This window comes from Plecotus auritus (assembly GCF_963455305.1).
Source record: "Plecotus auritus genome assembly, chromosome: 2".
In the NCBI taxonomy this organism is placed as follows: domain Eukaryota; kingdom Metazoa; phylum Chordata; class Mammalia; order Chiroptera; family Vespertilionidae; genus Plecotus; species Plecotus auritus.
Window position 1 is genome coordinate 26364272 of NC_137771.1, and position 20346 is coordinate 26384617.

The 20346-nt window shown below is 41.4% G+C and overlaps 1 protein-coding gene across 5 annotated transcripts in view; it reads left to right on the plus strand.

Annotated features, from left to right (window-relative positions):
* MACF1 (microtubule actin crosslinking factor 1) overlaps window positions 1-20346 on the plus strand; it is a 360803-nt gene that overhangs the window by 147249 nt on the left and 193208 nt on the right. For all 5 annotated transcript variants that reach the window (XM_080657531.1, XM_080657534.1, XM_080657532.1 and 2 more), the window contains 3 exons: window positions 4194-4283; window positions 8762-8839; window positions 12396-12488. In XM_080657531.1, the coding sequence (XP_080513657.1) occupies window positions 4194-4283; window positions 8762-8839; window positions 12396-12488 (261 nt within the window). The remainder of the gene's footprint in view (window positions 1-4193; window positions 4284-8761; window positions 8840-12395; window positions 12489-20346) is intronic.

Sequence of the window (20346 nt, forward strand, 5' to 3'; positions counted from 1 at the left end):
CTTTATAGCTGCCTCTAAAAGTTCTATGCTTAGTTCACTGGACTTTTTCTTAAGACATTTGTGGAAAACTTTAGAGTCAGCCTAGTATTTGCAGAAGAGGTAAAAACTTTAGAATGGGGCAGACCTGGACTTGATCGGCCTGGCCATTTACTAGCAGTGTGACCTTTGGATGTTAATTGAGCCCTCCAAATCCCATCTCTGCATTTGAAAAATTTCTGACATAGAAGAATGAGTAAATGTTAGCTAGTTCTTTATCTTCTCTTGGCAGAGCTGTGACCAGTATGCTTCAGAAACAGATTGTTGTCCTCTGTTCTTGAAAATTCTCTGGAAAAATAAACATCAGAACAGCTCACCCCACTCTCCTTTTCTATTACCTCTGTCTATCTCTCTCTCTGTTTCTGTTTTTGTATTAAAATCAGAGAAAGACTGAGAGATATAATAAGCTAGTTTTCCACTAAGTTTCTTATAAGGTTGTTGAATTTTGCTATTTATAGACATAAAACATAACTGGAATTTTGAGGCCTTGATGTGAAATTAACTTTACACTTCAAAGTGTCTCCTTTTTTTTTTCAGTACTCTGTGGTATTTAGTGTTAACACGATCTCACTTGGTCCTCAACCCTACTTTAATTCATTTAAATAATTGTTCAGTGCCCATTTCCAATTTTTATACCCTGTGTTCAAGTGTTATCTATCAAAAGTAAATCCCTCACTGTTGTCTCTTTTCTTCTTAAAACTTAATACTAAGTATTTAATATTTTCTGATATTATTTTAACCTATCATTCCTTTATAATCTGATTTCCATTCTACCGCTCTTTAGAAAAATATTGTCACAGAACACTCTTACAGGAAAATTAAAAAAAAACCTTTCTTAGTCCTTATCCTCCTTGTTCTGCAGCACAAGATACTGGTGATCACCCTTCCTTGATTATACTTCCTTGTTTTTTTTTTTTTTTTTTTTTTTTTTTGTCTACCTCTTTCACCCCTCCCACCCATCCTTGATTGCTTTCCCATCTCTGCCTTCTAATTTTGGATATTCCCTCAGGCTCAGTCCTTAGCACTCTGCTCTTTTTTTCTTGCCCCTAACCCAGAAAGCGCAACATTTCCCATGTCTCTCGCCTAGCACCTCTATGCATATGACTTCTAAACTGAAATTCTCAGCTGACCCAAATTGAATTCTGGTATTTCCAGCTGCTTCAAGAACCATTTCCATTTGTAGCTCCTTTGTTGCCATTTTAAATTCAATGTATTTAAACCTTTATTGTTGAAAGTATTACATATGTCCCCTTTTTCCCCCATTGACCTCTCCCACCCTGCCCCTGCTCCTCACCCCAGGCCTTCACCACCCTATTGTCTATGTATTTAAAATTGAATTTCTCAAATCCATTCCCTTTCCAACCCTCATGACTGCTTATTTCTGTTAGTGAGGCACTATGGTTGTTCCAGTTGCAAAGTTTGAAATCTTGGACCCGTTTGAGGGAGAGGTCTTGAAATCTTGGAGCCACTGGTGTGCTGGAACCAGCTTACATGGACTCACAAGAGCCAAATGTTAAATTTTGTGAGCTTGTTGCTAAGCATAGCCATTATTAAAAATTAAATTATATAAACTTACAGTTAAATACATTCTGTAAGGTACAAGGTGCAGGAAACGGAGTTGGAGACTAAGACAGATTAAAAGAGGAAGTTTATTCCGCACTAACGAGCGAGATTAATTACGAAAGAGGGTAGAAAAACCAGGATTAGAGGAGAAGGACCCAGCCAGGCTGTCTTGCAGGGGGAGAGAACAGCAACATGTGCAGAGGTGAACACGCCTTTTGAGGAGAGGAACGAGAAGGGGTGGGGCCCAGGGCACTCGGCACGCACTGATTGGTGGTTCAATGTCTTGGGGATGTCCTGGCGCAGATGCAGGTTGTGTCATACTGTGCCCACTAGTTGGGGGAAGGGAGGATCTATCACATTCTACTTAAAATAAAGGTAGTAAATACTCAAAACTCATTACTTCATAATTATTTTACTACATGTTGTTATTGTCTATGCTCTTGAGGTTAATTATGTAAATTGTATCTCTGTGATGAAAGTACTATATAATGGTGTGCTACTGTACTTTTCTTCCCAACATCACACTTAATGATATATTAGCAGCTTGAAATTGGTCATGGTAGGAATATTTACACCCTGGAAACCAACAAATGCTATAAGTCTGAGCTGGATGTATTGTTTTGTTCATTGTCTAGACCCGTGGTCAGCAAACTGTGGCTCGCAAGCCACATGCGGCTCTTTGGCCCCTTGAGTGTGGCTCTTCCACAAAATACCACGGCCTGGGCGAGTCTATTTTGAAGAATTGGCATTAGAAGAAGTTTAAGTTTAAAAAATTTGGCTCTCAAAAGAAATTTCAATCGTTGTACTGTTGATATTTGGTTCTGTTGACTAATGAGTTTGCCGACCACTGGGCTAGACTTAAGTGATGGGAAAAAAATGTAAATGTTGCAGATTAAACTAAAAAGTGTGCCATGCCTATAGCGAGTACATTGTAAATAGCACAGAAATTGAAGAAATGTCTTTTAGTATTTGAAAGCTATTATGTAGTCATCATGAACCATTTCCTTCATTTGGGTAATCTACCTGCCACCTTATTCCTTAACACACACATACAAACATGCATACCTTGCATATTCCCACCTCTATACCTTGTCTTACATGGTTTCTCCACCTTCTTTCTATCAAAACATTTATAATTTTTCAAGTCCTTTCTCTTTTAGGAAGTCTTCCCAGAGATTTCCAGTGTTTATCTTTTCAGATTCCGTTTCTATTTTGAATGCTAGATATTACAATGGGAAAGGACTGTAGTTCAGTTTTTGACACAGATGTAGAAATCTCAATATCCTAGTCTCTGAAAAATTCCAGCGACTAGAAATTTACTATTTCTGAAACTAATCCTTTTTATTGTTGTCTAGAAGATTATTTATTTCATGTTGAAAATGAATCTTCTTCCTTGTAATTCCTACTATTCGTCTGATTCTGTGATGTGAGCGTCACTCAGTGAAGTTATCACTAGACTTGGAATCAGAAGACCTGCCACTTGCCAAAACTGTGTGACCTTAACATCATAGAGCTTCAGTTTCTCCTGTAGAATGTGGGTCATAAACAAACCTCACAGGGCAGTAATTTGGATTTAGTAAGTAAAGGAGATTATGGCTGATTATAAAGCGTAGTAGTTAATGGCAAAGCCTAAAATTTGAACAGACCAAACAGGCCAGCTTTCCACTTGTGACATTGGGCAGGTTATTGACCTCTCTGTGCCTCATTTCCTCATGTGTAAAATAGGAATAATAATGAAACCTGCCTTATGGATGTGAGGGATAGATAAGATAACGTGAAGAATTTTGCACTGTATTTGACTTTAACCATACATTTTTCCAAAGTGAGATTTGTTTTTCCATAGTTTCTGTTATAAAATTGAAATTGTTTTTCCCCAAAGGGAAATAATTCTCAAATTCACTATTAGAAATATTTGGTAAGAGAGGGGTTACATTAGATGTGCACCTATGAAGCGCTGGTACCTAACATTTTAGTTTTCTTTGTAGCACTCTCTGGAAGACTCTTCTATTTCTGGCTGGACTCATGACCATTTATCCCCCTTTTTTTTTTAATCCTCACCTGAGGATATCTTTCTATTGATTTTTAGAGAGAGTAGAAGGGAGGGGGAGAGACATAGAGAGAGAAACATCGATGTGAGAGAGACACAGTGATTGGTTGCCTCCTGCACATGCCCAGACCAGGGTTAGGGATTGAGCCTGCAACTGAGGCATGTGCCCTTTGACCAGAATCAAACTTGGAACCCTTTAGTCCATAGGCTGATGATCTATCCACTGAGCTAAACCGGCTAGGCAGTACACATTTTGATCCATAATAATTCCTGAGGTGTTTCAGGATGATTAAGACTCTCTGTCTCCTTGTCCAGACTTTCAGAATATTGTTCAGGGTTGGCTAGAGGGTGTAACAAATCTGGCTTCAAGTTTAAAAACACACTTCTGGTAAGTGTTCATGTGTTGTATTCCAACCTGAAAATTCCTGAATTTTATTATTGTTTCCAGTTTCAAATTTTTAAATTTGTATTTACAGAGATTCTTGTGTAGATAATAAAATAATTTAAGATTAAATAAAAAGCGGTCTTGTTTTACTCTCATGCACAGGTCCGCAAGCACATCAATGACCTTTATGAAGATCTACGGGATGGCCATAACCTGATCTCTCTGCTGGAGGTCCTCTCAGGCATCAAACTGGTGAGCTTCTCTCTCCTAATGAGTGACCTCACAGGTGTGGTCCATAAATGACATATTGGTCCATCTTGCTGAGTGGTAGGGCAGTGGCCATCACTGCTTGCTCTGTTATGTGGGAGAAAGAAGTAGAAGAGATTATTGGTGGACTTTATGTCTAACTCAGACTTACAGTATACATACGATGTATTTTTATCTTAATTCAAATTGATGTGTCAAATATTCTCACTTCTTGATAGGTCCAGGTATTGGTTATATTCATTTCATAACTGCTTATTTTCTCCTTGGTTTTTTATCCATTTATAGACACTAGTAGTATTTTAGGAATAGGAGGTTCACATTTAAAGGTTTTTAAATAAGGTATAGTTTTCTTCCTAGAGTTTTATTTTTAGTCTATATGGAGTCTTTCCTACTTATTGTGAATTGTTTTATTTTCTGTATTCAGCTCAGGTTCTAAGTTTACATTTAAAAGCCCAAGTGTTTTTTGTTGTTGTTTGTTTGTTTTCAATTCACCTCCCTTCTATGATTCACTGAGTCTCACAGGTGTGGAGAAATGCTGAGGTTGATGTCTGAGCACAGCCCTGGATACAGTATATTTGGGCTCCTTGGACAATTACTATGCCTGCCTCCGCCCAGAATGTTTAAACATTGCTTATGGGAAACACCTACACATCTGAGGGAAGATCTATGGGAGCCTCTTGGCTTGTCAGATGATAGTTCTTACAGTTGCTTCTTTTGCAGGATCAAAAAAAACTCACTTGGCGGGCTCATTGTTCCATAGATTTGAGCCAAATGGAAGCAGATGATCCTTTGCAATTTCTGTTCTATCTCTAGCATCATAGACAACATAATTTTCATTGAGAACAGTCTAGGGTTGAATACTGGAAACAACTGTGAGGAAGGAGAACTGAGGAGAGGTGCACAGCTTGAGCCGTCTGGGAAACGCAGCCCACCCACTGCCATTGGTGATTCTTAGTCATTGTTGTGTTTTAAGTACAGAATTTGGCACATTAGATTTTACTCCCTAAGTAATACTGAGCTTTTTCTAGGATTGGATTTGGCTTCCCTTAGGCCTGGTGTTTTGTTTTGTTTTTAATCTTTATTGTTGAAAATACTACATTTTTAAAATCTTTATTGTTGAAAGTATTACATATTTCCCCCATTAACCTCTTCCATCCTGCTCCTGTCTGCCCCCCACCCCACAGGCCCTCACCACCCATTGTCGGTGTCCACGGGTTATGCATATGTGCATACAAGTTCATTGGTTGATCTCTTGCCACCCACCCTCCCCTGCCTTCCCTCTGAATGGCTCTGTGTTTTGGTTTCACATCTTTTTTGCCTTGCAGCAGAATTAATTTTATAATTTTTAATGACCTACAATTGACAGATGCTCTTATCAACACAGCCAGCACAAGATTAATTCTAGTTCTTCTCTGGCCCTCATTTATAAATCTCATATATATTCAGAATTTCACCTTCACTGAGCTGGACTTTACTCTTCAGTGCTCACCAAGTTACATTTTGTGCAATTTGCCTGGCATATTTGATGAACTTGCAGTGAACTTATAGTGGAAAGTGACATTTTTGGTGACATTGCTTACAAAACAGGTTAAAACCACTTTAATGTAATTTTCCTAACCTTTGGAAACCTACAGGTGTTTATGGAAATATTCAGAGGATATCATCTTATCATTGAAAATATTCCAAATATCTCTTTCATGGTTATTCACATTATTTCTTTCTCCTTTCATTGATTCATAAATCAGAGAGGGTGGGTGGCTATGTAGGATTGAAGATGAGTTTCAACATGAGACATGCTCAATAAAACCATCTGTTCTGGTCTTGCATCTTTTTGGGTGTGGGAGGGTATTTTCATCCTTTTTGTTTAATGTTGCATTCATTTCCTTTTCATTTTTGTGTTGTGCATTTTTTGTTACTCTGTCATGTCGTTGCCTTGGTTGGTGGCCAAAGGAGCCAGCAGGGCTGAAGACCCTCCGTCTGGTGAGCATGCCCTCCTGGCGCCATGTAAACAGCGAGGAGCAGGAGGAGGAAGATGATGATGATGTAGTAGGTCCTCCCGGCGATGCCAGCATCCCAGTTGGCATTGCAGGGCCATCAGAGAGTCTGAGGTTCTCCAGGTCTCCAGTTACCAAGGGTGTTCTTCACTATTACCTGGGAATTTGGGTCCCAAAGAATTGTGCCCCTGGCACTGTTAGATGATCCTGAAGTGGGAATTATTTTGCTTATCTGAGAACGGTTGGCACAGAAAGAATAATGGTGCTGGAGGTGTCAGGTTCCTTTGAGACCTGGAGACCCTTAGCTTTCTTGTGGCCTTGCTGTGTTGCCTGAGTCCAGATTGCAAAATTGTGGAAAGTTTAATTGATAGCATGGCAGTTAGTTGCTTATCCAGACTAACTGGTAGGTACTCTCTCTCCACCTCGCTAGCCTCTAGGTTTTCACCACACACCATGTCATTTGTTTTCAAAGTAGTCTGTTGTTTGCAAACCACTCACTGCATGGAGATACTCTGCCTTGGTCAATGATATTGCTAGTTGCTGCAGAGGACACAGATTTAACCTGCATGTTCTTAAGGTTATTTATTTTTAATAATTGTTTTTAATCCTCACCAAAGGATATGTTTATCGATTTTGAGAGAGAGAGAGAGAAAGAGAGAGATATTGATCTGTTGCCTCCTGTACCTGCCCCAACCAGGGATCGAACCTGTAACCTAGGTATATGCACTGACCAGTAATTGAACCTGCAACCTTTGGTTTACAGAACAGTGCTCCAACCAACTGAGCCACCCAGCTAGGGCAAGGTTATTTATTTTTGGTGGGGAGTATATAGGATGTGTGGAGGGGCATTTCCTGCTTGTAGGCCATAAATTATAGGCCATAAAATTTCTCAAGAAATAGGATTAGGCAATATTTCCATTCCCTGATCTCCTGAAGTCGTTTTTTCACTTCCTGATCTCCTGTCCCATTGCCTTAGATGCTTCAGTTCCACAGGCTCTGTCATTCTTTAAGCCATATTTACAATAACAGCTGAAATGACTGAGGAGCGGTACTTGCTAAAAAGACTTTTCCTAAACCTTTGATTTCTGAAGTTGCCCAGAGAAGCATCAACATCCTTGTAGATTATCGTAGTTTGGGAGTGTTGCTTAGAAGTGTTGGGGGCGCCCAGGGAGATGTCTCTACCCTTATCTTTCCACCGGTTGGGTCATTTTTTGCTCACTTCAACTTGGGAGAAGGCTTCCTCTGCAGGTGCCCACCACAGAGCTACTTTACATTTCATCAGCCTTTAGTTAGTCCCAACTGGACATTTACACATGAACTGGGTATAGTTTAGTGAGAGTGATGTTTTAGTCCCAATGTTAGGAAGATAAAAGCAACATTGGAAAGTAAGCAGGAGAAAACATTCCGGAAGTAGATAGCCATCCTGCATGTACTCATTGGGCAAACAGACCTCATGTACTTTGGAGTGGGTGGTAGTGGAGCTATGGCTAGGATACCAGAAGCACCAGTGGAGATGGCTCCTCTGCTGGGGCTGTGTGACAACAAGGACGAAGTGACTGGCAGAAAAGTCCTTTGGTTCTCGTGTTGAACTTCCCTACATCACCAAGGTTTTGTTAATTCTGGGTATTTTTTTTTTTTAAATATATTTTATTGATTTTTTACAGAGAGGAAAGGAGAGGGATAGAGAGTTAGAAACATCGATGAGAGAGAAACATTGATCAGCTGCCTCCTGCACACCTCCTACTGGGGATGTACCCGCAACCAAGGTACATGCCCTTGACCGGAATCGAACCCGGGACCCTTGAGTCCGCAGACCGACGCTCTATCCACTGAGCCAAACTAGTTAGGGCATAACTCTGGGTATTTCTTACTGGAGTAAAGGGTAACTTTTCTGCATGGACACCCATCTTCCTGGAAAATGGGTTTCTTCCTGATTTTTGACTCTCATTTTGGATTTTTAAAAATGTATTTACTGAGCATATGTAACTCCTCATCCCTTAGTTTAAAATTATCTACCTCTGGCATCTTTTGTTAGGTTTACAATAAGGTTTGCTCTGTCAATTACTGCGCAATATGCAATTAAGACTTTCTGCTCTGCCTTTACAATAGCATTTAACTGTGATTTTAGGAGCCAAAGAGCCAAAGTCTTTGTCCAATCAATCTCACCTCCAGAAACAGGTTCTGCCATGTAGGACTGCAGAAGAACCTGCAGAGAAGCTGCAGCATTGGTTCAGCATTAGTAGTCAAAACGTGCCATGTGTCCACGGGAATTATAGTGGTGAATAAGGCCTTTTGGGGGCCTAACAGCATGGTGACCCAGACAGGGCCCGCCATTGAAGGTGCTGTATGTAATGTTCCCACGGCTGGCTTCCACCTTGAGGAATTCTTTGTCTTTGAAATGCAAGTGGAAAATGGCCTGCGTGGGTAAATTGGTGTAGCTAAAATTAACACCCCCTTTTTTGTTTGCAGCCCCGAGAGAAGGGCAGGATGCGTTTTCATAGGCTGCAGAATGTGCAGATTGCCCTGGACTTCCTAAAGCGGCGACAGGTAAGCGTTTCCCGTGGTTCCTCATTCAGCCAGGGAATGTTGGTATGAAGTTCCTATTTAGGGAACTTCTCTGTGCCCCTAGTAAGCCCTCAGTAATTGCTAAATCGGACTGACCCAGTTCTGTTGTACTTGCTAGTGAGCAGTTGTATTTGGGTTGGACAAATCATTTGGTAGTCCTTACATAGAGCTGTGGCCTTCCTGAGAGGGAGAGTGTCCACAGAGAAGAGTTAGATGCTAAAAATTGGATTGTGTGAACCCACCTTAGATGGAGGTCAAAGGGAAGATGAAAGGTAAACCAGCAAAGAAGATGGAAAAAGGTGTAGCACCCAGGAAAAAGGAAAACCGGAGCACCACGTTATCATGAAAATTAGATGAGGGGGTGGTGTCATGAAGGTCTAAGGAAGAGGTCTTGGGTGTGAGACATTGATGACTTAAGAGAACAGTTTTAATAGAGCAGAAAAGTGTTTAGAGTGTACTGGACCTGGATGCAGGAAGGGAAAGAAGGTTATCACTTTCTAGATAAGGAAGGAAGACAGCACCGTATTTTTAGACATAGGAGGAGAAGACGGTGAAGAGAGAAAGACTGAAAATGAGTGAGGAGAATGAAGAGCCATGGAATGCTAGCCCTAGGATTTCTCATTTATAGCTGAGGAAATGGAGACAGGTGAACTGACCTGCTCCAAATCACAGAACAAGTTAGAGTGAAGTTAGGACTTTAACCCAGATCTCCTGATGTGTAGTTTAATGCTCCTGCCTCTATCCATGCTGTTTTCATCTTTCTTCCCATTGCTTCCTTAATTGATGGAACTAAGTCCAGGGGGTGAGGAATGCGATCCAGAGCACAGCCGGCGTGGTTCTCTTTGAGAAAGAAAAGAAAAACGCCTCTCTTCTGAGATACAGGGAGAAGGAAGGATGCTGGATAAAGATAGTTTGTGGTGGAGAGGAAGATGGATGAGTTCATCTGCTTAGGGAGAGTTGTATGGAAAAGATTTGTGATAGCTACAGTTGCTAGGCAACAGCAGGGGACAATAGAACATTAAATGGTATGCATATTTTTGAAGTTCATTTTTTGTCACTCTTATCAGCAATTCTCATTAACTTGGGAAATTTTCTTTCTGTTTATTCCCCCAGCAGTTTGCTTCTTATATGATGCTACTTTATTGTTGTTCCTCTGTTTATTCCAGTGCACTGTAGGCCCTGTGAGGACAGGAAACATGGATTTTACTTAGCATTTTTATCTTCATCACTTGTCATAAAAATGGCCCATAATCGGCACTTCATAAATATTTGCTGAAATAAATTGATAAATGAAAAGCAGTAGGAGGATTGGAGGCTAAAGTGTTTAAGGTACTTGAGAAAGCAGCATTGAAATGTCTGTGTCTAGAGTTAGAGGAAACCAGAGGGGGCTTTAATGAACAAGGTAAACTGAGAGGAATTGATATGACCCAGCAATCCAACTCCTATTTAGAAGCCTAAATAAGGACGAGGCATGATTTGGTTACTTTGGTGGAATGAAAATGTGGGCAGGCAAGAACAGTGGACCCAGAGAATGTGGGCAGAGAGAACTCTAGAACAGTTCCTTGTAATGGTGGTGTATAAGTTGTAGCTGTGCAGGTGGCCAATGCAGAGGAAAAATGAAAGTCATTAGAACTGAGGAGGCAGATAGGGTGATATTTGGGTCATCGAGGTAAGTGCTGAATCACCAGGAAAGATGGTAGGAAGATGGTGGGAAAGAGGAATAGCTAGGTGCTGAAGTCGTCAAGGAAAGGGTTAGCAGAGATTGGCACGTGGTTTGGCCCAGGGGGATGGACTTCAGAATAAAAGCGAAAACTGATGGAGGTGGGCCTGAGGAAGGTGGACTCAGCTAATACTGACTGACCAACTGTGGGTGTCGGTGATTATTGGTTACAAAAACTGCATTCTCAGATGGGAAGGGCAGCTTCTTCCACCCCAAGGGGGTGACTGAGATGAAGAAAAGGGCAAGAACTTGCCCGGGTGTCGTAGTCATTCAGGCTGCTCTAGCAAAAACACCCTACACGGGGTGACTTATAAACAACGGAAATTTATTCCTCACAGTTCTGGAGGCTGGGAAGTCTAAGATCAAGGCAGATTCGGTGTCTGGTGAGGTCCAGTTCAGAGATAGCTGTCTTTTAGCTGTGTCCTAACATCATGGAAGGGGCGAGAGGGCTCGCTGGGGGTCTCTTACGTAAGGACACTAATCCCATTCCTGAGAGTGCCACCCTCCTAACTTGATCACCCTAAATGCCTCAATTCCAAATACCATCAGATTGGGAATTAGGGTTTAACATCTACATTTTGGAAGGCACATGCATTCATTCTATAGTACTGGCCACTGTGAGTGCAAGGGCCGATTGAGGCTTCTGCTTAAAGTTACTGGGGTTCATTGGAGTCACACAGGTTTCAGTTCAATTGAAGAGATAAACGGAGGACAGCTCAAGGACAGTTTGCTACGATTGAACAGGAGCTCCGGGAGGGTTTGACAGAAGAGGCTCACAGCGGGTGAGGTGGTGGACGTGGACTGGTTTTCCCAGGCCACTGTTGGATTCAGCACTGGAAGGCCCACATCCCAGGAAACCCCTCCGTTTCCTGCTCACTGGATGGTTGATCACCCTAGCAGGGGGACAGTCTGTGTGTCTGTGCACATAGTGTGGTTGGAGTGAGATTTCAGGAGTAAAGCAGGTGCGATGGGAGTCAGTGAGCAGGGGGGAATATCAGTGACAAAGTGAATGGAAATGGAGACTGGAGCAGATCAAAGACTGATGAGGAAGAAGAGGCATCCCTCCCTCCCCCTTAACCTTAAATAGATAGGGTTGTGATTACTTAATAAAAAAGCAACTCACAATACCATGTGCTTGCAAGGTTGCTTTGCTGCTGGGAATGTAAAATAGCACAGTCACACTGGGAAATAGTTTGGCAATTTCTTATAAAGCTAAACATATACCCATATGACCCAGCAATCCCACTCCTAGGAATTTACCCCAAAAGAAATGAAAACATATCCTCACTCAGAAACCTGTACATGAATGCAGGAGTTTTATGCATAGTTGCTCCAGGAAACAACCTCAGACCTTCAGTGGATGAAATGGTAAACACAGTGTTGTGTATCGGTAGTGGAAGACTGCTCAGCAATAAAAGGAGCTATCTATTGATTCATGCAGCAACTTGAATGGGGATCTCCATCCAAGGGCATTGTGTTGAGTGAAAAAAAGCCTGTTCAGAAGATTATGTACTGTATGATTTCAGTTATATGTCATTCTGAAAAAAGCAAAACTGGAAACAGATCAGTGGTTTCTGGGAGTTAGGAGTGGGGGCAGGGTTTGACTACAAAAGGGCAACAGGGGGTCATCTTTTTGGGATGATGGAACTGTTCTGTTATTCTTATTATGGTGATAGTTACACAAATCTGTACATGTTTTAAAACTCAGAATTGTACACTAAAAATCAATTTAATTGTATATAAATGATGAAAATCTATAAAAATGAAATTAAAACGAAAGTGACAGAACTCTGAGAACAGCTTTTCTTTATTTTTCAGGTGAAACTAGTGAATATTCGCAATGATGACATTACAGATGGCAACCCCAAGCTGACCCTGGGCCTGATCTGGACCATTATTTTGCACTTCCAGGTAGGGTCTGTGAAATTTAGGGTCCTGGTTGCTTGGTTTGGACATGGCCTAGAAGTTGCACTGTCTTCCACAGGCACCCTGAGCCTTCCTGCGCTGTATTTGGCAGTGAGCAAGGGTGAGAGTGGGGGTTGGAAAGAAAGATAAGGATTGACCTGGAAATAAAGCTTTTGCAGCCTAAACCCAGAACTTCCTAATCATTTTCATGATGCAAGGGGATTTTTCACTTGTTTTGCTTGGCCCTGTCATTGGCAATGTGGTTATTAGAAGTCTGCTCAGCTGAGTCAAAACTGGCTCTTGAGGTACTCAGAGTGTGAGGGTGGGGGCAGATGGTGGTTGTGATGCTTTAAAAGGGTGCAGGGAAGGCTTTTAATCCTGCTTTGATGTAGATTTTTCCTCGTCTCTAATGATCTTAAAACAAGCCTGGTTAATGTAACACTGTCTTAGTCATTTGTGCTGCTTTAATGAAATACTATCATAGACTGGGTGGCTAAAGAACAGACGTTTCTTTTTCATGGTTCTGGAAGTTAGAAATCTGAGATCCGGGTGCCAGTATGGTTGGATTCTTGCTGAGGGCCTTCTTCCTGGTTATGTCCTCACATGATCTTTCCTTAGTATATGCAGGCAGAGAAAGAGATCTTGTGTTCTCCATCTTTTTATGATGGCATTGATTTCATTATGGGGGCTTCCCTCTCATGACCTCATCTAAACATAATTACCTCCCAAATGCCCTACCTCTATAGCCAATCACATTGGGGACACAAACATTCATTCCATAGCAAGCACCTTCATAGCTGGATTTGTATATGTGTTTGTAAGCACAACCTTGTAGCATTCATCACACCCAAGAACAGTGGCATCTTGGTAGTGTTCAGTCACAGGGCTTTCATAAGGCCAGTCCTGTTCAAGTAAGTATAGCCCTATCTTTATAAAAAGACTGTCTGGAATCACTAACAAAACTAAGCAAAGCTATTTCTCAGGGAATTCTCCCATACCCAATTGCTGTACAGGAGGCTGATAGATTAGAGGGAGCACTTCTTGGGCAGGTGAGAAAAGAAGGCTGATGTGGTATCTCAAAGTATTGACTCCTGGAGTTGAAGCCCTGGGATGTCCTACTTGGTGAGTTAGCGCCACCTGCTGGTTCAAGTCAGAACAGCAGGTGTGCCATACTTCCTAAGAACTTGAGAAAATTCTGAGAGTTTAGGGCTTATTTCTTGGGGCTCTAGTTTGGAGCTAGTGCTGACAATTGACAGCATGGGTAGACTTAGGAAAGTGTGGAGGCAACATGTATTTTTGTGGAACCACGGGGTGGCTTTGGGCATCCTTTGGGTATAGGGATAACCAGGGACATGAAATTCGCAAGATGTTCCTTCGCAGGGTGGGAATCAGAATCCAAACAAGGTGCACATATTGCATTAAATTCTCCTCCCCATCTCCTTGCAATTTGTTGAAGAAATCAGGTCTTTTGTCCTATCCTATATAATAAAAGAATAATATGCAAATTAACCATCACTCCACTACACCCACAAGCCACGCCCACCAGCCAATCAGGAGCGAATATGCAAATAAACCCAACCAAGATGGCTATGGCCACAGAGAGCAGGAGGGAGGCTTGGGTTTCCCCGGCGATGGAGGACGCCAAGCTTTCCGCCTGCCCTTGCCGGCCTAGGCCTCCACTCAAGGCTACAAAGTTTCAATGATAGAAGATACATAAATCCAAACAGAAATGGTGGCAGCCACGGAGCTGGAAAGAGCAGGAGGCTAGGGTTGCCCCCGGTGATGGAGGAAGCCAAGCTTTCCACACATCCTGGCCGGCCCAGGCCTCCGCTTAAGGCTACAAAGTTTCGATTATAGAAGATACATAAATCCCCCCAAAAATGGCTGCCACCATGGAGTGAGCAGAAGGCTTGGCTCCGCTCAAGGCTACAAAGTTTCAATTGTAGAAGATAAATAAACCCCAGATACCAGGGCCTCCGCTTGGGTCGCCAGGGGGCATGGCTGGCCTGCAAACCACCACAGGCCCCTCGCCCAGGCCGCCCCATGCCCCAAGGGAACCCCCACCCTGATCTGGGACACCCTTCAGGGCAAACCAGCTGGCCCCCACCCATGCACCAGGCCTCTAGCCTATCTAATAAAAGAGTAATATGCAGATTGACCATCACTCCAACACACAAGATGGCTGCCCCCATGTGGTCAAAGATCCTGCCCCCATGTGGACACAAGATGGCCACCACAAGATGGCCAGCAAGGGAGGGCAGTTGGGAGGGACCAGGCCTGCAAGGGAGGGCAGTTGTGGGCGATCAGGCCAGCAGGGGAGGGCAGTTGGGAGGGACCAGGCTTGCAAGGGAGGACAGTTGGGGGCGATCAAGCCTGCAGGGGAGGGCAGTTAGGGGTGACCAAGCTGGCAGAGGAGGGAAGTTGGGGGCGACCGGGCCTGCAGGGAAAGGCAGTTGGGAGGGACCCAGGCCTGCAGGGAAGAGCAGTTGGGGGGGACCAGGCCTGCAGGGGAGGGCAGTTAGGGGTGACCAGGCCTGCAGGGGAGGGCAGTTGGGGAGGACCCAGGCCTGCAGGGGAGAGCAGTTTGGGGTGACCAGGCCTGCAGGGGAGGGCAGTTAGGGGCAAACAGGCTGGCAGGGGGGCAGTTAAGCATCAATCAGGCTGGCAGAGGAGTGGTTAGGGGGTGATCAGGCTGGCAGGCAGAAGGGGTTAGGGGCAATCAGGAAGGCAGGCAGGCGAGCAATTGGGAGCCAGCAGTCCTGGATTGTGAGAGGGATCCCAGATTGGAGAGGGTGCAGGCTGGGCTGAGGGACACCCCCCTCCCCCGTGCATGAATTTCGTGCACCGGGCCTCTAGTAAGGTTAATAAAGATGCTGATGGCATCTCTGGCATGTCTTCTAACACTGTCCTCCATCCCTCTATTGTATTGCCTATAAACTGGGGGATTTAGATAGAGGCTCAGTCACATTCAGGTTCATTTTGGGGTTGGGGCAAGGATGTAGTCTTGTGCTGTATACTTTTATTGCTGTAGATCAGGAGACATATAATGTCTGCTGTCTCTCTTTTCATGATAAGATTGATTAGTGGGGTCAGGTGTTATCAGCCTGATCCAACCATTCTGCATTCCCTGTTAGCTCTTCACCTAATAGTTTTAGCAGCTACTGATCATCATTGCCAGTTCCATTATTTCATTAGAAGTTGAAAAATAGTGACACTCAAATTCTATAATTTTTTTTTATTATTTGTCTGGAAAATTTCTATAAAGAAGAACTTCACCATTATCAGTTACCCTGAAAGATAGCTCCTATGCGAGAGGCGAGATAAAAAGATAAATAATCTCAACTTTCCCTCTATTTACCAGTTTTTAGAATAATTAGTTGGTTCTCTGAGATTTTCCAGAGGTGACCAATAGAAGTTTTTCGTTGACACTCCTTTCTTTCCTCCCCGCCGCCCCCCCAGTATCACTATGACGATGGATTTTTTAAAGCAGGCTTAAATGTTTTTCAATCACATACAGTTGTTATTCTTTATAATACTCAGATAGCTTCATCTTCGGCCAATAAGAGCCTTTTCAAGTTGAGATTCTGAGTCCTTTGGCAGGAACCCCATAGTCTTTGATCATTTCCCTTTTTACTGATGAGATGAGATGAGATGAGATGCACTCTTTGTACATGTATTTCCTGTCCCAGACTGAAATTAGCGATTTCTCCAAGGAACTTAATTCTTTACCGACAGTCTGAGTGCTCCTGGGTGGCCGTTGTTTCTGACTTTTTCTCTGGACAGAGCTTCAAACATTATGTATTTCTCTTTTTTTTTTTTTAATATATTTTATTGAGATTTCACAGAGAGGAAGGGAGAGGGATAGAGAGCTAGAAACATCGATGAGAGAGAAACATCAATCAGCTGCCTCCTGCACACCTCCCACTGAGGATGTGCCCGCAACCAAGGTACATGCCCTTACCGGAATCGAACCCAGGACCTTTCAGTCCGCAGGCCGACGCTCTATCCACTGAGCCAAACCGGTTTTGGCTGTGTATTTCTCTTTTAAAAAATTAGTAATTTATACTGATATTTCTAATTCAAATTTAGAATTACAGAGTTTTTATCTTTTTCTTTGACTTTGTATAGGGGTGGGCAATAGTAGGTTTATAGTTGTGAATATATGAAACAGAGTTAATAAAGCTATTGTAATAATTATAAAGTGCATGTCTTTTTCTATACGAACAACTGTAAACCTACTGTTGCTCATCCCTGCATTTATATTCTTTTTTCTTAGACTGAAATCTTGATCCTAACACAGTAACATATCACATATTTCCTTTCCTTTGTACATATGTCTGTAAAATAATATGTATTTTATATAATGTATTTGAATCAAAATAATATCAATGTTATTATTAACAATAACAATGTTATTATTAACTAAGAAGTTTATGATTTCTTTGCAGTTCTTTTTGTCCTTAATGTAAATTTCCTAAGGATGTACAAATAATTGTATTTTAAAGTCATTGAAATAATTTCTCTGTATTGTTAAACCAGCAAGTCAATACATAATTAGGCTCATTTGTTTTTATTTGCTTTCAGTGTTTAGAGATTTTTTTCCCTTTCCATTTTATTTTTCATTATATAGATTATATTGTATACATTATATGTTTACATTGCTCCAAAGGGGAATTCTTAAAAGTGAGTACAAACTGTATTCAGAGAGGTCCAGTGTTCATCTTTGCTCCCTTCATCCTATTTCTTCCCTTTCTCTATAGTTAGCTAACCTTAAACATTTTTAAAAATATATTTTATTGATTATTTACAGAGAGGAAAAGAGAGGGATAGAGAGTTAGAAACATCGATGAGAGAGAAACATCGATCAGCTGCCTCCTGCACACCTCCCACTGGGGATGTGCCCGCAACCAAGGCACATGCCCTTGACCGGAATCGAACCTGAGACCTTTCAGTCCACAGGCCGATGCTCTATCCACTTGAGCCAAACCAGTCAGGGCTAACCTTAAACATTTTAAAAAATCCTCACCCAAATATATGTTTTTGTTTTAAAATAGATTTTTGCAGAGAGAGAAAGGGAGGGAGGGAGAGAAGGAGAGAGAAAGAGAGAGAGAGAGAGAGAGAGAGAGAGAGAGAGAGAGAGAGAGAGAGAGACAGACATAGATGTAAGAGAAACATCGATCGATTGCCTCCTGTACACGCCCCGACCGGGGATCTAACCCACAACCTAGGTATGTGCCCTGACTGGGAATCAAACCTGCAACCTTTGGTGCATGGGACAATGGCCAGGACTAGTTAGCTAACTTTTTAAAATCACCTTTTTTGGTTATTTTATTGTTTTGTTTTAGGAAAATACATACTTAAAAAATAAATTTATTGAGGTATATTTTACATACATGAAATTGACCCTTTGTATTGTATAGTGAAGTAGATTTTTATGAGTTGTATAACAGTCACCCTAAGCCAGTTTTAGAGCATTTTTATCATTCTAGTATAAGCCTTCTTGCTCATTTACAGCTCTCTATTCCCATCCCCAGCCTCAAGCAACCACTAATCTATTTTCTGTCTCTTTAGATTTGCCTATTCTGGACATTTCACCTAGTGGAATCATATAATATATGATCTTTTATGTCTGGTTTCTTTCACTTAGCATAATATCTTTGAGATCCATCCATGTTGTAGCATGTGTCAGTATTTCATACCTCTTTATGCTGACTAGTAGTCTGTTGTATGGTTATACCATATATTTTGTTTGTTCAGCAGTTGATGGATATTTGGGTTGTTATGTTTTTGCTATTATAAATAGTGTTGCTATGAATAGTTGAGTACTAGTTTTTGTGTGAATGTAAGTTTTCATTTCTCTTGGATATATACCTAGGAGTGGAATTGCTGAGTTGTATGATGAGTTTATGTACAACTTTTTAAGAAACTGCCAGACTGTCTTCCAAAGTGGCTGTACCATTTTACATTCCCACCAGCAGTGTGTGAGGGTTCCTGTGTCTCCACATCTTCACCAAAATTTGTTGTCTGTCCTTTAGATTATAGACATCACAGTGAGTGTGAAATGATATCTCCTTGTGGTTTTAGTTTGCAGGAAAATGTATTCTTTAATTGAATTCTACAAACATTTACTGAGGACTAGCTATAAGCCAGGTCTTAGGTAGAGTTTGTGGGAGATATAAAATTGAACTAGGCACAGAATCAATCCAGTTCGACTATATGATTCAAAGGAATGACAAGAGACATGCTATAAAATAACTTGATAGAGGTTAAACAATCAGGGAGGTATGGGACAGGGAGGTGGAATATAGCCTGTACTCAGTAATGAATTTTATAACTTCCAGAGTTTTCGGCCTAGCCCACTGCTCCTTACCCTGTTACCGGTTTTATTGAAAAATATAAACAGCTCTGGCTTTGTCTTATGCATGCATATTGGCTACCTGCTTTTCTCTTTTGCTATTTCAAGCATAGCGGAATGTCTGTTTATCTTCTCGTGGAGGGAAGCTTTTCTGCCAGAGTATTTTCTCAGATGCAACTGATTACTAATTCCTTTCTTTGCTTTTTTGGAAGTCTTGGTGTTTGGATATAGTACTAGCTAAGTGTTTGGGAGTGTGGGAAAAGGTTCCCTGTCTCTGCAAAGCTTTTGGTTGGCTGATAAAGAATTATATAGAGCTGTCTTCCTTGTCTTGCTTCAGATAGGACGTGATATGTATCTTGCTAGTTAGGTATCATTGTGGTTTTCTAGTCTTTTATTATGGAGTGTCTATTAACTGTTTTTACCAAGAACATGTGCTATATAAAGCAAAATAGAAATGCAGAGTACAACTATCAAATGTTAGGGGATCAGTAAAATAGTCATAATAGTTTATCTTTGTTATTGGTGAAGTAGAATAATGATATAGATAGAGGTCATGGTTGTCATATCAAAGGAGTATTCGGTTGAAGGAGAGTCTGGTTCCAGATAAAAAATTTGCTACTACTGCCTGGCTGGTGTGCCTCAGTGGTTGAGTGTGGACCCCTGAACCAAGAGGTCACGGGTTTGATTCTCTGTCAGGGCACATGCCCAGTAGAGTGCAGCAGGAGGTAGCTGATTGATGTTTGTCTCTCACTAATGTTTCTATCTCTCTATCCCTTTCCAACTTCCTCTCTCTCTAAAAATAATGAAAATATTTGTAAAAAATTTGCTACTTACTGATGTGACTGGTAGTATTGATAAATTTATAAAGATGTTTATGGTTTCCAAAATGTTTAACACATATTAAAAAGAGATGTGCTAAATGATAGGGATTCTTTTTATTTATGTTTTTAGTTATGAAAATTTCAGGTACTCAGAAAAGTATATAACATCTTCATGTGTGTGTGGTCACCTTCAAAATTAAACAGTTGCTAATATTTTTGTTACATTTACTTCAGATTTTTTGCTCTTTCTCTTTAAAGAAATAAAACATTTTAGATACAGCCAATTTTCTTGCTCCCTCCAACCCCCAGGTAAATACTATCCTGAAGTTGATGGATATCATTCCCCTATATGCTTTTGAACCTTTCTGACAGAAGTGGTATTCATAAGCAGTATGCGCTGTAGTTTGAATGTTTTTATGTTTGACCCAGAGAGTATCTTCTACATATTCTGCTTTTTTCATCTAAACTCTGTTTTTGAGGTTTATTTATGTTGATAAAGGAGGACCTGATTTGTTCATCTTAGGTAGTTTACTTGGACTGTAATGTGAGTGGAGCCCCTGCCACCGTACAACAGCTGTTGTTTGCAGTCTGTTATTTAATTGTATGAAGAAGGCATTTATTATTGCATTTAACATCTGCGAACATGTGTCCTTATGCATACAGGCAAGAGGGTGTTTTGGATAGATAC